Raw genomic sequence first — 19,534 nt, forward strand, 5'->3', positions numbered from 1 at the left:
GTATACAATCTGGTAAAGTTAGTAAGAATTGATTTTTTCCTTAAAAATGGGATGCAGTACTTGAAAGTGAAAACTTCCGTTGTTGCCCTTAAAAATATGTAAGGTTATGAATAATACAGACTTGGAAGTCCCATATTTGACTTCATTTGTGTGTGTGTGTGTGTGTGTGTGTGTGTGTGTGTGTGTGTGTGGTGTGTGTGTGTGTGTGTGTGTATACCAGGGGCGCCTTGGGTGGCTCAGTCAGTTAAGCATCCGACTTCTGCTCAGATTATGATATTGTAGTCTCAGGGTTCAAGCCTCGCATCAGGATCTGTGCCAGCTCAGAGCCTGGAGCCTGCTTCAGATTGTGTCTCCCTCTGTCTCTGCCCCTCCCCCACTTGCACTCTGTCTCTCTCTCTCTCCTTCAAAAATAAATAAACATTAAAAAAAATTTAACACTTAGGTACCAGGTGTGGAACTTGTGCCTCTTCTTTCTGGTTTCTGGCATTGATGGAGAGGAAAGAATAGAATGGAACCTTTTCCCTTTCATTAAAGACTATGTAAACATTACCAGAACTTTATTTTATTTTACTATTTTTTATTTTATTTATTTCTTATTTATTTTTTTATATGTGAGAGAGACAGAGAGACAGAGCACAAGCAGGGGAGAGGCAGAGAGGTGGAGACAGAATCTGAAGCAGGCTCCAGGCTCTGAGCAGTCAGCACAGGGCCCGACGCAAGGCTTGAACCCATCAACCGTGAAATCATGACCTGAGCCAAAGTCGGACACTTAACCGACCGAGCCACCCAGGTGCCCCAACCAAAACTTTATTTTAAAGGAATATATGAATTAAGAAAATCTATTATAATACAGTTTTCTATTACATGTGTAGAATAAACTGAAGGAAAACTGTTTCCCATAGTAAAAAAACAAAACCAAAAAAGATATATTCCATTTAAATAGTAATTAACTTACATGCTAGCCCTTTTCCCTCATGACCACATTATAGATAGGCTACCCTGTAATTTTCAAGAAAAAGGAATAAAAATGTGCGGTGAACTGACCAGAAACACTTGGTTATACACAACTTTTAGGTTCTTTGTGGTAAATAAGGAAAGATATTAAGAAGATTGAAGTATGAGGATAATAGTAAATTATCAGATTAAGTTCCCCCCAACACACATACAATTCTCAATATTTACTAACAAGTAAGCACAAAATAATTTATGAACCGGTTACATAAACTTGAAGAAATTCCAGCTATCTGTCTTTTTAGGGGTCTCAGTCACACTCTCATATAAGAAGATTACTTTTGGCAAATACAGTGATTCCTGAGGCAAGAGTGATGATTCTTTCTGGTATCAGGTGACCACAATTGTCCAGAGTTCACAAGTGGACCCAGAACCACTTAAAAATTTAGCAGAGAGTATCATCTCCAAGATTAAACAGACCTCAGTGGATTATACTCTCTTCATAAAGTAGTGGAGAGTACCTCTAAAATATTTTAGTCAATTTGTGTATCTGGAATACATTTAATTTCACTCATGAGAGCCTATATGCAATATTCCTCTTGCTTGTTTTCGTGCCTTGTGTTCACCAAGTGATACACATTTTTGTCATTCAGTATATTAATTAATAAACTATTATTCATTTATATACAAATAACAAAAGTGCCTCTAGTAGCTCCCTCAAGTGTATGGGCTTTGAATCCCAACAATCTGCTCCTGAGCTGTGCATCTTTCAGTAGATGCTAGCAGCACCAGGGATATAGCTCACCCTAACAACCCACATTTAATATGCATTGTATTTTAAAGTAAATCCTAAAGCTTACAACATAGTGTAACCATATTGCATGTAAAACATCCTCTTTGGTACCAATGTGTTAAGTCATTATTGGCAGTTTTGATTTGAATATCAGAACTTCTTGGTAATTTTTTTTTTAATTTTACCTTAACATTTAATTTAAACAAATTTAATATTATTACCTTCTGGATGTCCAACATGTCATTAAATGCATTTTTTTTCATTTTTCAAGTCTATCAGCAATTGAAATAACTCTGACACTCTTACTAGATTTGTTCATAGACAAGTCTGTACTTTGTTTATTGCTTATGTGACTTGAGTAATTCCTAGGTGAGAGCAAACTGGGAAAGAAATCAGGAAATCAGGTATCTTCCATAGTCCTCTCATAGCCTAATAAATTAAGGAAGTTATTCAGCTTGTGTTCAGAGAAACTCCCTTTGTTGTCTACTCTTCTCTAACTCATTTGTAGGGATTAGTAAAATAAAGTATAAGAAACCTAGTGGAAATTCTGTGCCGTAATAACTTACACAGCTTCAGATTGTTATTCAGTTAATATTTATCAAGGAATACTTTATCCATTAGGGAGGAATATGTTTTAGTTGTTATGTGATAAAATATCAACTCAAAGGCTGTGTGAGGTCAAGTTACTTAAGCTCTCTAAAGCTGTGGTTTCTTTATAAGTAAGATGAAGGTAACAGTATTAAGTTCTAGCGAAGTGTCTACCGATACGTTCTGAAAAATAGTAGGCATTTTAAGAACACAAATAAAAACAAAACACTTTCAAGAGAGTGGTCAACAAAATTCAAGTAATTTCAGGCCACCCAGAGAAGCATGGGGTACACCAAGTGAGAACTCAAAATACAGACTTTTCTTCTAGAATGTGATACATGTGTGCCTGATAAACCACTCATTCTGCAGAATTGTGCACTGAAAATGAGCTTATGGGGGAAATTAATTTTAGGCATACCACTCAAAATCTATGCAGCTTTACATTGTTGTTGTTAGTTCTTTGGTTACAAACATAATGAAAATATTAACTCCACTAACTCTCTGCCAACATTTTCACCTAACATCACAGTCAGCTAACCATTTGCATCACATTTTCCCTCAAATCAAGGAGATGGCAGTTACTGAGTGCATTTGATTCCGGTACTTTTCATCAAAATTGAACATCTGATTCAAGCTACAGGGAGAAACATGTTCACAGCTTCTTTCTTGAACAGAAAGCTTAACTGTTGTAAAGTGTAGGGTTCTTGAATCCACTAAACTAGCCCCTATGTATACTAAAGGAATTGACCTGTACAGGATTTTTAGCCGCTCATTTGCACTTTTTTAGGACTTTACACGTTGTTAAGACTTTCTCTTTAATTGGGGGGAAAACTTGCTTCTGATCACTATAAAATGTCAACATGCTAGAAAAAAATCCTATGAAGCAGCAAGATACCCAAAGTCTAAATTATGTTGGTATTGTTCATTATTTACCAATGGCAAAGGGGCTCTTTTATATAAATATGTATTAGAATGGAGTATACTATATTAGATGAAAGAATTCTGAACTTCCCTAAAGCTCTTTGGAACTAAGTTGTTTATAGAGAATAAGGAATATAAATCAAACATGTTTCTTTTCTTGCTTCTGTTTCAGGTGTATAAGTACTTTTAGGGGTAGTTTAATGGGTTAGCTTCAGTAGAGACATTTGTTTGAGTTTTCTTACATTTCTCTTGTGCTTATTCCCCACGGTTGGCTGAAGAGTATGAAATTATCTCTGGATCACTAGCAAAAGTCCCCATTCCTGTTCATAATTACTGTTTACTATCAATTTGATTTATCCTATTCCTATAGCAGTGTTTTCCCCCCAGACGCCTTTTAGAGGTGCCTCTAAGGCACTTCTATCTAATTCTAGCACTGAGAGATCAAACTGCCTATCATGTATTTGGGAAGGTTGTTGTGCAAGATAGGCAGAGACCGTTTTGATCAAGTTATTCCATGTATACAGTAAACTTTATGTTTTATATTAAAGTATTACAATCTAGCTGGTTCGCTTTACCGAATCTTCATGAATTAAAACAAAAAAAGGAGTTGTGCCATATTTTAATTGTGCCACTTCATATCAGTGCTAAAGCAGCAAGTTCTTACAAATTATATGCATAATTTCATTGGGTCACATTTTCATATCATTTTATTTTAGCTACTTCTAGAGATGATTCCATCATTTCAAGTCCTGATGTCACCGATATTGCACCAAGTAGAAAGAGGAGGCAGCGGATGCAAAAAAATCTTGGAACAGAACCTAAAATGGCTTCTCAGGTGACTCAGCCTCAAGAAAAGGAAAAGTAAGTAATTTTATTTATTTATTCATTTATTTATTTATTTATTGCCACATGATGAGATATTATTTTAAAAATCTAATACCTGATCTCAAGAATTTTATTTACTTAAAACTCTGAATTTACTTAAGGCTGTTTTTAAACAACAAAAATTGTGATTTTGGAAATTGTAAAATGTTCAAATCAATGTCTTTTCTCTGGTATTTGGTTAATTCTTTTAATATTGAAAGTAGAAGTGCTAAAAATATAATCAAAATGTTTTTTCTTGTGGTTTTTATAGATTGATTAGAAATGGCATGTAGACACTAAAAATATTAGAATCCAGCTTGTGTTCAGTAGTGTTTCAATCTGATTTACTGCTTTAAGCAGACTCATACAGCATTTGAATTAGCTACCTGATTTGGTTATGCTTGGAATTTTTTCAAGTGAAATGTCTCTTCCTAGTCATCTCTATCTCTCTATTAAAATTTTGATTACATGCTTTAATTTTACAGATTTTCACTCTTTCATTCAGATACCCTCTTTTGATATGCATCCCAATTTAGTTGTAGTGAATTGAGGAGTTGGGATAATTAACATTTTATTTCAGCAAAATAGCATTTATAAAGAATAATTATCAGTTGAATCCTAAATGAATGTACCAATCATTTGTGTATCTCTCTATCTCTATCTCTATCTCTATCTCTATCTCTATCTCTGTCTCTATCTCTGTGCCCTGAGAGTTTATTTCTTTTTCCCTAAACTTTTTATTAATTTAGCAAATAGTTAATGAACAATAGCCATATGACAAATGATATTACAGATCAGTGGTTTCACAGTGTGGAATGATGACCCCCTAGGACAGTCCCCAAGCTCATCTCTTCTTCAGTTCCATACCTGTGTGAAGCCAGTCTCTTCATATATTTCACTCAGAATAACATGTCACATCTGATTAAATGTGGAAGCTTATGAGAATCCAACTCTTTTCATTCAGGCCAGCCATGAAACAGATTTACAAAGTATAAACATAGCCCTCACAAGATTTTTTGTTGAAATATAATGATCTTTCATAAAGAATATCATATTCATGTTGACATATACTAGGTTTATTTTTTTTTAATGAATTAATAAAGATTTAAAAATGTCCCGGGTTTTTAATTTTGAATATGATAAATATAATACATGTAAACAAAAGCTCTTGAGATTCTCAAGAACTTTCAAAAGTCAAAAAGTTTTTTTTTTTTACACTTTTAAAAGTATAAAAGTTTTTGTTCCTGAGAGCAAAACGTTTTAGAGTTTTGTTGTAGACATTGAGGATGCCAAGACAGACACAGTCCAAGCCTTCAGGAAACCGACAGCCTGACAGAAGGGAGTTTTTGAGTTTATGGTATAAAAGTAAGCATTGTACAGTTAAGAGTGAAATTGTTTTGTTTGTCTATTTATTATTGGGTTTTTATTCTCTCCACCATTGGCCTGATTTACTGGTATTGAAAATGCATTAGGTCTTTATACCCTTATGTCTCCAGACAATACATACAAAAACCCAGTGTACATTAAACTCTTACTGGTTTGTACTCAGCTTCTGAATTTATTCATTAGCTCATAAACCTCTGGCTTCATAGAATTCAAAGGTATTGTATTATCTCTTTTATTTATTATTATTATTATTATTATTATTATTATTATCATTTTGAGAGAGAGAGAGCATGGGCCGGGGAGGGGGCAGAAGGAGAGGGAGAGAGAATCTTAAGCAGGCTCCACAGTCAATGTGGAGCCCAATGTGGGACTTGATTTCACAACTGTGAGATCACCGCCTAAGCTGAAATCAAAGAGTCAGACGCTTAAGCAACTGAGCCACCCATGTATTATCTCTTTTAAATAACGAACCAAAAATATTTCCAATTTGCAAATATTAGAGTAGCCAGACTATTCCTATAGATCATTATAGGAAAAAATAAAATTACAAGCAGTTTGAAGTATTCAAGCTCTGTACTTCATTCAGTCACTCTGTAGGCAAATGAGCAATGAGTATCAGTTGTGTGCTAGACAGAAACTAGATGTTGGGGATTCAGGAGAGTAGAAAACAGACAGCCTCTGTCTTCATGGAACTTTTGGTTCAGTTGTTTTGTCTGATGAAGATTTCAGGGTCTGGGGGAAGAATGAAATGTACTGGTTTTATGTTAGAGAGCTGCACCTTAGTTCTTTTCATTATGCGTGTGAAGCATATACAAGGTTTTGAGGTTACTAACGTTTTCTGATTACATGATATTGCTTGAACAGGTTTCCAGTACACATGGTACAGAGATGAAAGAAGTTTAGATCTGAATCAAGACTAAATATGTTATTCAGGATTTTTAATAAAGGCAATGTGTTTGCTTCTACCAATTATATGCAATTCATGTTTTCCTTTTCTATATTTTGATAATGTTAGTACTTATTTTGTATATTTTCACTACTTTAAAAGTTGATACAAAACCATATCAGCTTCTTTGAATTGTCTGCTAATTTTATTATTTTAGACCTTAAGGCTCAACTGGTCCTAAGAAGAAATGGAAAACATATGTTAGATGTCAGGAAGAATTTTAAAGATTGAAGAAAATTTAGTGTAACACTTATCAATCATGTGTTGAGTGATTGATACCCTGCTCTACAATTCCTCTTGCTCTGCCCAAGTAAAGCAGAGAGAAAAAGTATATATTTTGTTATTTAATTTTATTTTTTTATACATTTGGGTTTTTCTTCCATTTTGAATACAGAAGACAAATTTTATGGCTCTTAAAGTTTCAAGTGCTCGTTCTTTCCCATTTTTTTAATCAAAAACAGTAGAAAGCTTCAATGAAACAAAACAAAACAAAAAACAAGCTATTAACTGTAAAGAGAACTTAAAATAACTTATTCTCAAATAGTCATGATTAACCCTTATTTTATGTTTTTAAATTAAAACTACTACCTAAGTTAAAATTACCACTTCATAATGCTGTCTTATTCACTCATAAGGAGCTAGGTTATTATACTTTTTAACCATGAACACAATTTAAATATGATACACAAGTAACATATTCTGACTTTCTAATATTGCCATGCTGGTGAAATGGGATTAGAGACCCCATCCATTAGTTCTAAACATACCTCTTTAACACAGATCAAACGTAGATCTCAGATTTCACATAAAATGCCCTAAAACCACTCCCATTTAGGATATAACTTAAAAATTTTGAGTATAATTCTAAAGATTCCAATCTAGAACCTTAAGGCTGGTGTTATCCCCTCACTCTGTCCTTGCAGTCACAAGATTAATTGTGTATATTCCTGTTTCTCAGTAGATTATAAGCCCCTTCAGGCAGTGAACCAAGCATGGGCTTTGCAACAAAATATTCGTTGTGCTGCTCTGGAAAAATAATTATATAAGTCTGTGTCTGAGTTGTTTTCATCTGTAAGAAGGGTAAATTAATATCTACCTTGTAGGGTTTGTGTAAGATGTAAATAAGAGGTCACATATAAAAAATTTATCACAATTCTTATATATTTTGTATATATTTTGTATCTCTCTCTTCTCTCATACCTTGACACTATACCAATTTATTGTGACAATATCACAATAAATGCTTAAATAAATTTAAAAGTTACCATGATTTTGTGTTATGGATTAGTATTAGTATAGATTAGTATATACACAGATTAGCATACATTAGTATTTAGTTTTTTTAAGAGTACAGAGTAACCCATGGTATTTAGAAATACAGTAAAAATTTTATAATGTGAAATACTTATAAATACATCAATTTAAAAAATAATTTTCTCGAGGCGCCTGGGTGGCTCAGTCGGTTAAGCGTCCGACTTCAGCTCAGGTCACGATCTTGCGGTCCGTGAGTTCGAGCCCTGCGTCGGGCTCTGGGCTGATGGCTCAGAGCCTGGAGCCTGCTTCCAATTCTGTGTCTCCCTCTCTCTCTGCCCCTCCCCTGTTCATGCTCTGTCTCTCTCTGTCTCAAAAATAAATACAGGTTAAAAAAAAATTAAAAAAAATAATTTTCTCATTCATCAACATCCTGCATTTTTTAACCTTACTTTTTTCATGAATTTAAAATTTTTTTTTAATGTGTATTCATTTTTGAGAGATAGAGAGACAGAGCTCAAGCAGGGTGAGGCAGAAAGAGGGAGAGAGACAGAATCCGAAGCAGGCTCTGGGCTCTGAGCTGTCAGCACAGAGCCCGACACGGGGCTTCAACTCATGAACCATGAGTCACCCAGGTGCCCCCCCTTTTTTCATGAATTTTAATTGCTAATACCTAATAAATGTGTAAATAATTTATTGCTAACTCATATTTATGTTTTGAAAGTAGTGCATAGTTAAAAGCATAATAAAATTATAGATAGTGGGAAAGTTTACAGATCATCTGGTTTGATCCTTTCATTTTGCAAATAGAAAACTAAGTTCCAGAAAGAGGAAATGACTTGCATAAACTCCAGTAGACATAATAAAATTTTAAATTAAGTCGGAGTACCTATGATCATCCCTTCCTCCACTTTGTTTTTGAAATGCAGACCAGGAGAAACCAAGGGAAGTCAAGGAATAAATGTGGAACATGCCCAGTGGGAATATTTGAAAGGAGTAGAGGCCCTAGAATTTTTCAAAGAGGGTTTAGGACACAAGAAGTTTAGAATTATGGGCCACTTTCTTTTCAGCCCTCAGTAGTAAATACCCACATCTGGATTAACTAATGTCCATGTGAAGTTGTCAGAGAAAAAGGTGTTTAGAAAGTTATGAAATTGTAATTTAGCTGTGTTTGATACCAATTGCATTATTTTTCAACTGAGAGAAGTAAATCAATTTGTAAATAAACTTTTAAAATTTATGGGCACATTATGAATATTAAATACATAATAAGTCTATAGAAGTCTACAAAAGAAGACTTTGTAGTAAAGTTATTTGTACCAATAAAAATACTAAATAGTAAAATACACAATACAGTTTTTATCAGAAAATGTGAGTGAGAGGTACTATGGAAATGTTTACCGTCTTCTACAAGATAATATTAAAGTATACTGTTTATGTTATACTAAAGATGGAAAAGTGAAGTCAAGCCTCATATATTTGCCTTTTTTTTTTTTTAATTTTAAATGTTTATTTATTTTTGAGAGAGAGAGTGCAAAGGTAGGGGCAGAGAGAGAGGGAGACACAGAATCCGAAGCAGGCTCCAGGCTCCAAGCTGTAAGCACAGAGCCTGATGTGGGGCTTGAACTCACAAACCATGAGATCATGACCTGAGCCAAAGTCAGACACTTAACTGACTGAGCCACCCAGGCACCCTAGTTGCTTTTGATTAAAAAAATAATAATAAAAAAAATTATATATATATATATAAAATTTCAGGAATAAGATAATACTAAATAGTGAAACCACATAAAGATGACTCAAGTCTGTTCAATTTCTTCATTCTGACCCTCTCTTAGCTCCTTTCTAGATAGAAACACAGCAGGTTTTTCTTCAGACGGGTATAAAGAACCAGGCAAAGCAAAGGTGACTTCTCAGTGTCTGGTCTCTAAAACACCATTTAATGAGTGAATAGCAGCATGATTAGTGAACAGCTAGATAACTTTCACACAGGAAAAGTTAGCATATTAATTTGTCAATAAATGTAAAACCTATAATGAAGATAATTTCTCAACAGATTATCTAATGTTATCGCTGTATCAAAGTAAAAATCCATCCTTATGTGAAAATAATTATGTAGCCATATAAGAAAATATCAACTATTAAAAAATAGTAAGCTATAATGGCATTTGTAATGGTCACAGCTTTTATAATTAAGTATTGTGGTATGTTTTGAAAGTTCTAAAAAAAAAATGCGTCACTCCCAATATCTTCAAAATATTTTGTAACCCAAGACAAATGTAATTTTCTAAGTCCTTGAGTTTACTGTAAAAAATAATAATACCGTGTCAAGTGGGAGCTATGTACTATGGAATCATTAACCAAATTCTGTCACATAATGCAAAAACTCTGTTGCACAAAGGTACAGAAAATTTAAGTAACTGATCCAAGGTCACACAGTGAGTGATTTTAAACAATTATTTTGTGGATCATTGAATAACACATTCTCCATTTTTCATAAAAGAGTGAGAGACTGTCTTTTCATGCATGAGTAATTCCAATTGCTAAATTTATCCATAAAACCAGTTTAATTATTATTATCATCCTATTACTGTTACTGTTATTGTTACTAAATTAAACTGTTGGTTCTGCATCAACCAGTCACTATAGGTAATGCAGTTGTTTGACCAATGGTGTTTTCTTGCACTTTACTCTGCTAACTTAAGTATTGCCTGCTTATAAACCTGTACTACATGGTAAAAGTACATGAAATATTTGGTTGTACATCTCCTTAAGTGTATGTTCTACGGACATTCAATAGAGGTAACTCCTAGATGACCAGTATCAAAAGTTTTCAGAAGTCTGAATAGTTAATGAATTTTATATGTAAACAAAGTTATTCTACCATATTGTTTTTCTTTGTATTCTTAGCCATGTTTAATTAGAAAAAAGTTAAACTGAGAATGAATGTATTGTAAAATTTTTTATACTTCTCAGTGAGGAAAAATTGCACAGAAAGTTTGAGTTTATAGTTTACATTACCATAGCATTTTAACCATTATATAGCATTACATTTACCTGGGAAGTTTGACTTCATTACTTGTTTTCAGTGCTAAGAATATGCTGGCTTTCAGTTGTTTTTGTAAGTCCCTCCCGATTTTATCTCCTCTGTATTCTCTGCGGTAGCCTCTGAGTGGTTTATATTCATTGTATGACTATTACATGATTTTACATTGACAATAGAAATACACAGTAGATGCTGTTTGTTGAGAAGAAAAGAATTCTGTTGCTTTCCCTCATTCATACACTCACTCACCCATTCATTCATTCATTCATTCATTCATTCATTCATTCATTCATTCATTCACCCTTCCTTCATTTTACAGAGCACTAGGGACATACTACTGAGAGAGGCCCTGATCTCAAAAAGCTTAGTCTATATGAGAGAAGACAAGCCTTAATTATAACATTAAATCAATATATAATTGCAAACTTTTGAAGTATTTCAGGATTTAGGGGAAACATGGCAAGGGGAGCTTGTGGCTTGAGGAATCATTTGAGCTGTAATCTGAAGGATAAAGAGGAATGCAATGGTGGAGTAGAGAGCAGAGTGCTTAAAATCCAGAGGTAACAGCCTGTGAGCATGACCCAGGTGTAATGCATAAGCGATGGCGTGGAGGGAGCCAGAAGGGAGGAAGTGTGATGAGACAGGACTGCTCAGAGGCCACACCAAGCTGGCTGTGAGCTTCTTAATAAAAATTCATCCTTTCCTTGTATACATATTAGCATTTTTGTTTCTCATATCACAGGAGACTTTTCTTCTGTTTTCCCTACTTTTTAATACTGGTTTTAAACTCATGCTCATAAGAGTTATAAAGTACCATATTGACTAGAAAACTCTGATATTTTCATCCTTATTACATCTTCTTAGATATGATCACTTAAAATTATCTAAAGCTATTGTACTTAATTTCTTTTTCTTCTTTTTTAACGCTACTTTCAAACTGCTTAATGTTGTACAATTTTGGATTCCCAATAACAACTTTCATTCTCTTGAAACACAGGAAACAAGAAAATTGAAAACATACCGAAACTTATGTAGAGTGCTCCCAGGGATAATAGCTTAAATTGGCATGTGTTAGCAGTCCTGACTGAGGTGCAGGATTGTACTGCTATTTTGCCTTTTTATGGTAAATATTAATACTTTTTTTCAGGAATATTTTTAGATCTTTGAAGAGTTCCTACTTCTAGTAAAACTCTGAAATCCTTGAATGTGTTATATATTGATAAATATTCATTAAAAAAATTTAGTGTGACTAATCCACACAATATGATTATTCTTGGGGTACATTCATCCTGTTCTGTCAACTAGCATCAACACTTAAGAGTTATTATTCAACATAACCATATGCTGTACATTCCTTGCTATTTACTATCTTACATCAGTTGAAATTGTGATTTATAGAGTTGCTTGGTGTGACTTTTTAATCCTGTGTATTAAAATGAACCAGCTGTAAAAGACCACAGAAATTATAAAATTACTTTCATATTTATGTACTTTATTAATATCAGGTAAAATAGTGTAAACAAAAATATTGTGAAATTACTCTATAAATATATAAGGGCACGATATGTATCTAAAATGAAATGTCACCATGTTCAGGCTTTATTAGGTACTGAGCTTAAATTTTTAATGAGGTCATGCTTTATAATACAACATAATAAACAAGGAAGAATGTTTCATTTAAAATTCTTTAAAATTTAGGAGCTCTTAATTCTTCCAACATCCTAAAAGAGTGAATGTAATTAAAGTCTTTTAGTAGCATTCTGTTGGTATGCCTTGAAGTCACTGATGACCAGGTAGACTTGTGGGATGACCTTAACAAATTGATTAAGTATTTCATTCATTATTTACTTATTTGGCAACATTGAGTCAGTGTATCAGTCTTACTGAAATTAGCAACAAGTGAATTAAATCAATCAACGAACAAAATTGTCACATTAGATTATTTAATTAATACTTTAATGCTTGTCACATCTTGAGCTGTTTCAACCTCTTTTTTCCCCAATTCTGCTTAACTTTTTTCTAGGTGTTCTCTTTCTTAACTCTATAGATTTTCTTTCTTGAAAGCAAACTGGTTTTAAAAGATAATGAAGTTAGAACTTGAACAAGGGACCTAGAAATGAAAACTTTGCCTAAGAATCAAGGCTCTAACCCTAAGGAGAGGTGACCAGGAAGAACCAGACCCATATGCAACCAAGTGAGGATTATGCTGGAGATCTAGACAGGGCATCAAACACAAGGATACACTGTACAGACCTTCTGGTAACAATACCAGAACTGGAATAAAAAGTTCGTATTGTTCTTATCAGAAGCAACTGCCAAATTAACTTTGAACTCTTTAAGCGGTCCTTAACTAGAAAAAAAATATTAGTCCCTGTGGTCACAAGAGCTAAATGTATGGATCAGATAGAACAAAAAGCCTCTATCTCTGAGATTTGGTGGGAAGAAATTCAAGATGTGTATTGAATTTAGTTGATGATGAGTCCATAATTTATTCTTTACAGTAACATTAACAGACTTGATTCTGTAGAATATCTAAAGGAGATCTTAACAGGTAATCTGTAAGAGGTTCCAGATTCAAATAAGTTTTTAAACGGCTGTCTGCCACAGCTTCCACACTTCCATGTGATCCAACCCATAGAACTTGGAGATACATTTTTTAAAGGCTCTGAGAAACCCATAGTAAATAATTCATTTGATGTTGTAGTCACCTTTGAAATGTACTTAAGCATAGCACCCTCATGCAATCTGCCTCTCCCCTCCCCAAAATGGTTTAGCAACAGTTAACAGTCCAAGGAATAATATTTTGCAGGGCCCTAGTTTGGGTTATGAACTCTCAAAATTCCCCCAAATCAATGATTTTAGAAATATAAGAACCTTAAACCATAATTATAGAATGCTAGCCATTGAGTGTATCTCAAGAAAAAAAATAGTGGGGGACTTCACAGGAAAATTGGTGCATATGTGGGACTTTCTTCTGCCACTCCCCACAATCCTCCTACCTTGGAAACATACTGCTTGTCCAACATATGGACCTGCTGGGAGCAACAGGATCATTTTCTAAGAGATTTCTAGTGATTAGAACACATTTTTATATCCATAAAAGGAGCAGTTCAACATTATCTCACCTGCAGGGTAAAAGCATTAACATAATTTGGTCCAAAAATACAAATAAATATTTGTGTAGTCCTTAGATACTTTTATATAGTCTTTGTTTCTGCATGCTGACAAGTAAAAATATATAGGTTCACACATGTCACGCAAGGGTCAGATATGCTTTAGGCTTCTATGTGATGAGTATCTTCTGAAAACAAAGGGTTCTAACATGTTCCAAACAACCTTAAAAATATTACTAAATTATAACTTTTCACAGATGTTGCTCCTTGGACTGTAGTGAAAAATTTTAACTGTGTGTTCTGAATCAACCTGTAGTGGTCCCACTAAGTAATTGTGTAGCTGTAATAATTTAGATTAGTGGTAGGTGGTAGATCAGCAAACACCCTCTTCAGATTAAGCTTATGGTTTAATTGGCCAAGGTTATACAATCTTATTAAAGTCTACATAGCTACAGGGACCAGCAAAAGATGCAGCATATTTTAGCACAGTATTTTCATACCTCGTTGAGTGGGTTTAGGTGCTAACACAGCCACCACTGAGATAGTTCGTCTAACACATGGTCTTTCTGGACCCAGGAAAGCTCAGTTCTTTCCTTTTTAATTCTAGAATCTTACAGCATCATCCTGGATGAAATTGCACAATACATGCACTTTTGTTTAGAGTAATGATTGCATACGTCAGTCTTCCTTACTTACTAAAGTGAAGTTATGTCTTTCAAAGCTTTTCAGGGTCCTAGAGAGCCCAGTTCTGCATAGTGACCTAGTTATGGTCAAATAGAGTTTGAAATAAAATATTTACTATAAGTGAGATTCTTCTTATGGTGGAGTTTTGAAGAAACTTACTTGTTTGCCTTCTGATACATTTCTTTCTATGTTTCTTGTCAGTGTCATGGGTTATTAAAAAATAATAAAACCTAATAGTAAGGAGGGGAAGAGCCCAGTGTTGATCCATTTATTTATGAATAAACTTTTTTTAGGAGTATTTTTAAGTTCACAGCAAAATTGAGCAGGAAGTACAAAGAGTTCCTGTGTATCCCTGGTCCCCACACATGTACAGTCTCCTCCACCATCAACATCCCCCAACAGAGCGATACATTTGTTAAACTGATAAACTTACACTGACACACCTTTCTCACTCAGAGTCCGTAGTTTGCATTAGAGATCTTTCTTGCTGTTTGTTATACATTCTATAAGATTTGGACATATATATATATATATATATATATATATATATATATATATATGTATAATTACAAGTATACACTATTGTAGTACTTAGTAGTTTCACTACCTTAAAAATCCTATGTACTTCACCAGTTCATCTTTCCTTCCTCATAGTTTTGCCTTTTCTAGAATATTATATAGTTGGAACCAGACGGTATGTAGCCTTTTCAGATTGGTTTCTTTCACTTCACAATATGCATTTAAGGTGCCTCTATGTGTTTTCATGACTCGATAGCTGATTTATTTCTAGCATTGAATAATATTTCATTGTCTGGATGTGCCACAGTTTATCCACTTACTAAAGGAATCCATTTATTTTTCAGTAATACCATGATGCTCTATATTTGCAGATCTCTTCTGTACTTTATTTGCAAAACAAGGCTCCTACCATTTATGATGTAGCCTGCTATTTTTAAATTTAACTATAAACATTTTCCTCTTTAGTAAATACATTGCTTCCACATCATTTTATATTTCTAGTATTCCATTGCATAAATGTACCATAATTCTTTAACCAATTCCCAAACTGTACATTTAGGCCTTATCCACATTTGTGTTATTACAAAAAGTTCCATATATACTTGTACATAAATTTGCACATAGGACTGATTATTATTTTAGAGTGAATTCCCAAAAGTGAAGTTACTAGGTCAGAGGGCATATGTACTTGTTAGTCCTTTTGTTATGTTTTGTCAGAATTCCTCCAGAAGGCTTTAACAGTCTGTACCCTCACAAGCAGTGTTTGCCTTTTGTTCTCCAGTTCATTTTGATCATTGCCAGATCATTTTAATTATTTAATCAATGATGACTACCTCATTGCTTAATTTTTGTATTTAACTGTTAGAGAAGTCTGGAGTTTTTCTGGTATTTACCAATTATTCGCATTTTATCTTTTGTCTACTATGTGTTCATAACCTAAGCTGATTTTCAGTGGAGGTCTTTGTCTCCGATTGTTTTATGAGAACTTCTTATATCTAAATATATTAATCTTTGTTTTTCCCAGCCAATCATTTGCCCTTTAATTTTTGTTAATGACATTTGTATTTGCATAAGTTATTAGATCAATCCATACATAATAATGATAATATTTAATATTAATTGAATATTTATGATGTCCTAGGTCCTGTACTAAATTCTTCATATGCATTATCTCATTTAACTATGCCCATTTCATAGATCAGGAAGCTCAGACCTAGACAGATTAGATAACTTGCCCCCAAAATTTGATTTTGAATCTAGAATCATCTTATTCCAAAGAAAATTCCTTGAAGCTACTTTATTTTCCTGCTCAAAAATAATAACTAATATGTATCTGATTACTATATACCAGGTGATGAGTTAAACACTTAAATTCCATCAACTTAATTCTCACGACAACTCTGAATTAGGGCTCTATTTATAACCGTGTTTATGAAAAGTTAAATTGAGGTGAATTTCAGTGAGATTTAACTGCTTGTTCAAAATTTCTACAGTAACATAGTAGAAATAAAACTAAGGTCCGTGAGGGCAAAGATTGGGTTAATAAGACCTCCTGCTTGCCTTTCAATATGAATATCAAGGTCACATGAGATCATGTTTATGAAAATACTGTCTAGGTTGGATACTCTAGGAATATGATGCACCATTATTTTTTAAGGCACTATTATCCCTGGGTTTTCAGCTAAATCTTGGAAATCTATTCCTGGCAAGGAAACTGTGTTTATGCGCTTTTCAAACCTGGAGTGTTTGCTTTTCTCATAACTCTTATGGAATTGAGGATTACCCATAACTCTCTATGTGTTAGCCTAGCAAATTTTCCTCCTTCATTTGGCAATCAAGAAGATAATGTTGCAGGAAAATAATACAATTGGAAGACCATGTTCCATGTTTTAAAAACACTTTGATTGATTTCAGATGCATATATATGCATTTGTATTCTATATTATATTATTAATCATTTAAGATTTAATTTTCCACTTACTCAAGTTATTTACTTATTTTTTGTTACTGTTTGATCATTTCCATCTGCCAATTAAAATATGGTAGTTGGCCATGTTACTTTTTCAGAAAGGATCTGCTTTCATGTTTGTATCTTAACTCTTAACAATTCCTGAGAACTTATTGCTGTTTTTTCTAGTGTAAACCTCAATGTATATGAAATTTGTGTGTGTGTGTGTATGTGTGTGTGTGTTTGATTTTTCTTGCGAATATAATTCATCAGATTCAAATTTCTAGTTCTTGAAGAATTTTGGTAAATGAACTTTAAAAGTTCCTTAGTGTCAAATTAGAGACATAAACTGAATGTGCAATTGCTATATATTTACTTTGGTCATTGTGAGCAAACCTCATTTTTTTTTATACAAGTTTTAATTTTATCATAATGTTTATCTTAGTTGCAAAAGTAAACACAGTGGTGGTTTTAAAGCAAGATAGGTTTTTATTAGCTTCACTCTGTGTTTACCTAACTGTTCAGGCTGCGGCTCTCACTTTCCTTGCCGCATGTTTTGATTAATGACCCTCTGGACTTGTTCCAGAATATACTGATTATGGTCAGTGCACTTCAAACATGATTTATTAATTGTGTTTGCAGCTCAAAATAATTATGTAAAGATTGATCATAGGTATTATTATAGGTTTGCCAATAAAATCAGCAGTTATATTTTAAGATAAAGTTTCCCTGAGTGGATTTTTGTAACTGTACAGAAAGGACAAAATATTAATATTAAAAATATATATATTCAGTATTAACGATGGCCTTATGCCCTTTTAAAGCATATTGATTAAATGTATCAGAGATTTAGTCTTCTAAGTGCATGTATTTCGAGTTCTGTTTTAACGTAATTTCAAAATAATATGTTTCATTGGAGATTACATAGATGTTTATATAAAGTATTTCCTTGTTTATAACTAACCCTGGGAACAACCTTTCCTACTATTCCCTTTGGCTATTATATGCATTTAGACTTCAAATTACTGACAGACTTGAGTTTCTGTTTAAAATAATTTTTAATTGGAAGTTGTTATAATCTTTCTGTGTTTTAGGTAAAGGGAATTTATCATATACTTCATATATATTATGCTCACATTCGAAAGACTTTTTTACATCAAATTTCTCTAAATTTGGCATGAACATAGTTATTGTTTCAGGCATTTTAAGTGCTCTATCAACGTGGAATAATGTGTAAATATTCATTATACTGGTCAGAGGAGTTATTAATCAAAAGAATTGACTCCCTGTTCATAATTTATTATTCAATATTGAAAGAAAAATAGGTACATGTATTCTTTATTATTTGGTGTACCATATTCAAAATATATACACTTTAACAGTGAAATTCTATAACTTGAATCATTTACTATGATATGTAACTAAATGTTAAAAAGGTATTGGGCTTGTATTAAAACATCATGAAATGATATAAAATGTTTCATCACAATAGAACTGAACGTTTCATGTTCAAAGCTTATCTGAAACTACAAGCTAATTATGTCAAAACAAGAAGATGTAAACTCTGCAAGTAACTGAGATGATAGCAAATGGAAGAAGAAAATAAAATATGAGGATAAAGAACAACAAACAAAAACTGAAATAAAGGAATTAAAAATATATCATAGTTCATAAATATTATTCAGGGATTTTGCTTGTTATTGGTAAATCATTACTAAAGGACAAAGAGCACCGAAATGCTTTGTTTAAACATCATTGTTAAAAATATTTTTAGTAAAATTTTAGGACATATACTTTGTTTAGTTAAAAATCTTATAATAATTTCATTTCTAAACAGTTCCTAAAAAATAATAATTTCTCTAGAGCAAACTTACATGTTATTTTTTTAAATATTATTTTTATAATAAATGAGGATAAATTATGTGTATTGAATAAGGCCGTGTTATCATTACCAGCATTATTGAGTGCTTTATCCTGCACGTTACCACTTCTAGAAATTCAGAATAAAGAGGCTGGTGCAGGCTATTTCTGCAAAAATCTTTGTATATGATATAAAACAATGAAGGAAGATTAATCAGTAGCACACATTTATCTTTTGTGACAAACTGTCTTTAATATGTATATGACTAAAATGTGCCAAATTCCATAATAGATACAAGAATTATGAAATTTCAGAGGAGGGAGAGTTGATAATCACATCTGCAGGCTGTAAAATAGGGAGATGTGATAAAGTCGGAGAAGACAGACTAGAAGGTATTGCTCAGTTTGGCTTTGTAGAGGAATGGATATTTCTAGAGAGATAAACTGAAGAAAGATATTGCAGAGATGAATATTGAAGCCAGCCTCCTCATTCCTATTCTGTTTGTGTGTATACACATGCATATACATATACGCGTATATATACGTATATACGTATATATACGCGTAATGTATATATGTGTGTATTTACACACACACACATATACACACACACATATTCACACAGACATATATGTATATATGTATACATATATATAAATATTTT

At 33.0% G+C, this 19,534-nt stretch overlaps 1 protein-coding gene across 7 annotated transcripts in view; it reads left to right on the forward strand.

Moving 5' to 3' along the window:
• The window catches only part of XRCC4 (X-ray repair cross complementing 4), a 297,500-nt gene that overhangs the window by 130,161 nt on the left and 147,805 nt on the right, over positions 1-19,534 (forward strand). For all 7 annotated transcript variants that reach the window (XR_003413807.2, XR_008299483.1, XR_003413805.2 and 4 more), the window contains exon 7: positions 3,970-4,114. Coding sequence is in view for 4 of the 7 variants with exons in the window: in XM_053224611.1 (XP_053080586.1) it covers positions 3,970-4,114 (145 nt within the window). In the remaining 3 variants the exon portion in view is untranslated. The remainder of the gene's footprint in view (positions 1-3,969; positions 4,115-19,534) is intronic.

Source organism: Acinonyx jubatus, chromosome A1 (assembly GCF_027475565.1).
Source record: "Acinonyx jubatus isolate Ajub_Pintada_27869175 chromosome A1, VMU_Ajub_asm_v1.0, whole genome shotgun sequence".
Classification (NCBI taxonomy): Eukaryota; Metazoa; Chordata; class Mammalia; order Carnivora; family Felidae; genus Acinonyx; species Acinonyx jubatus.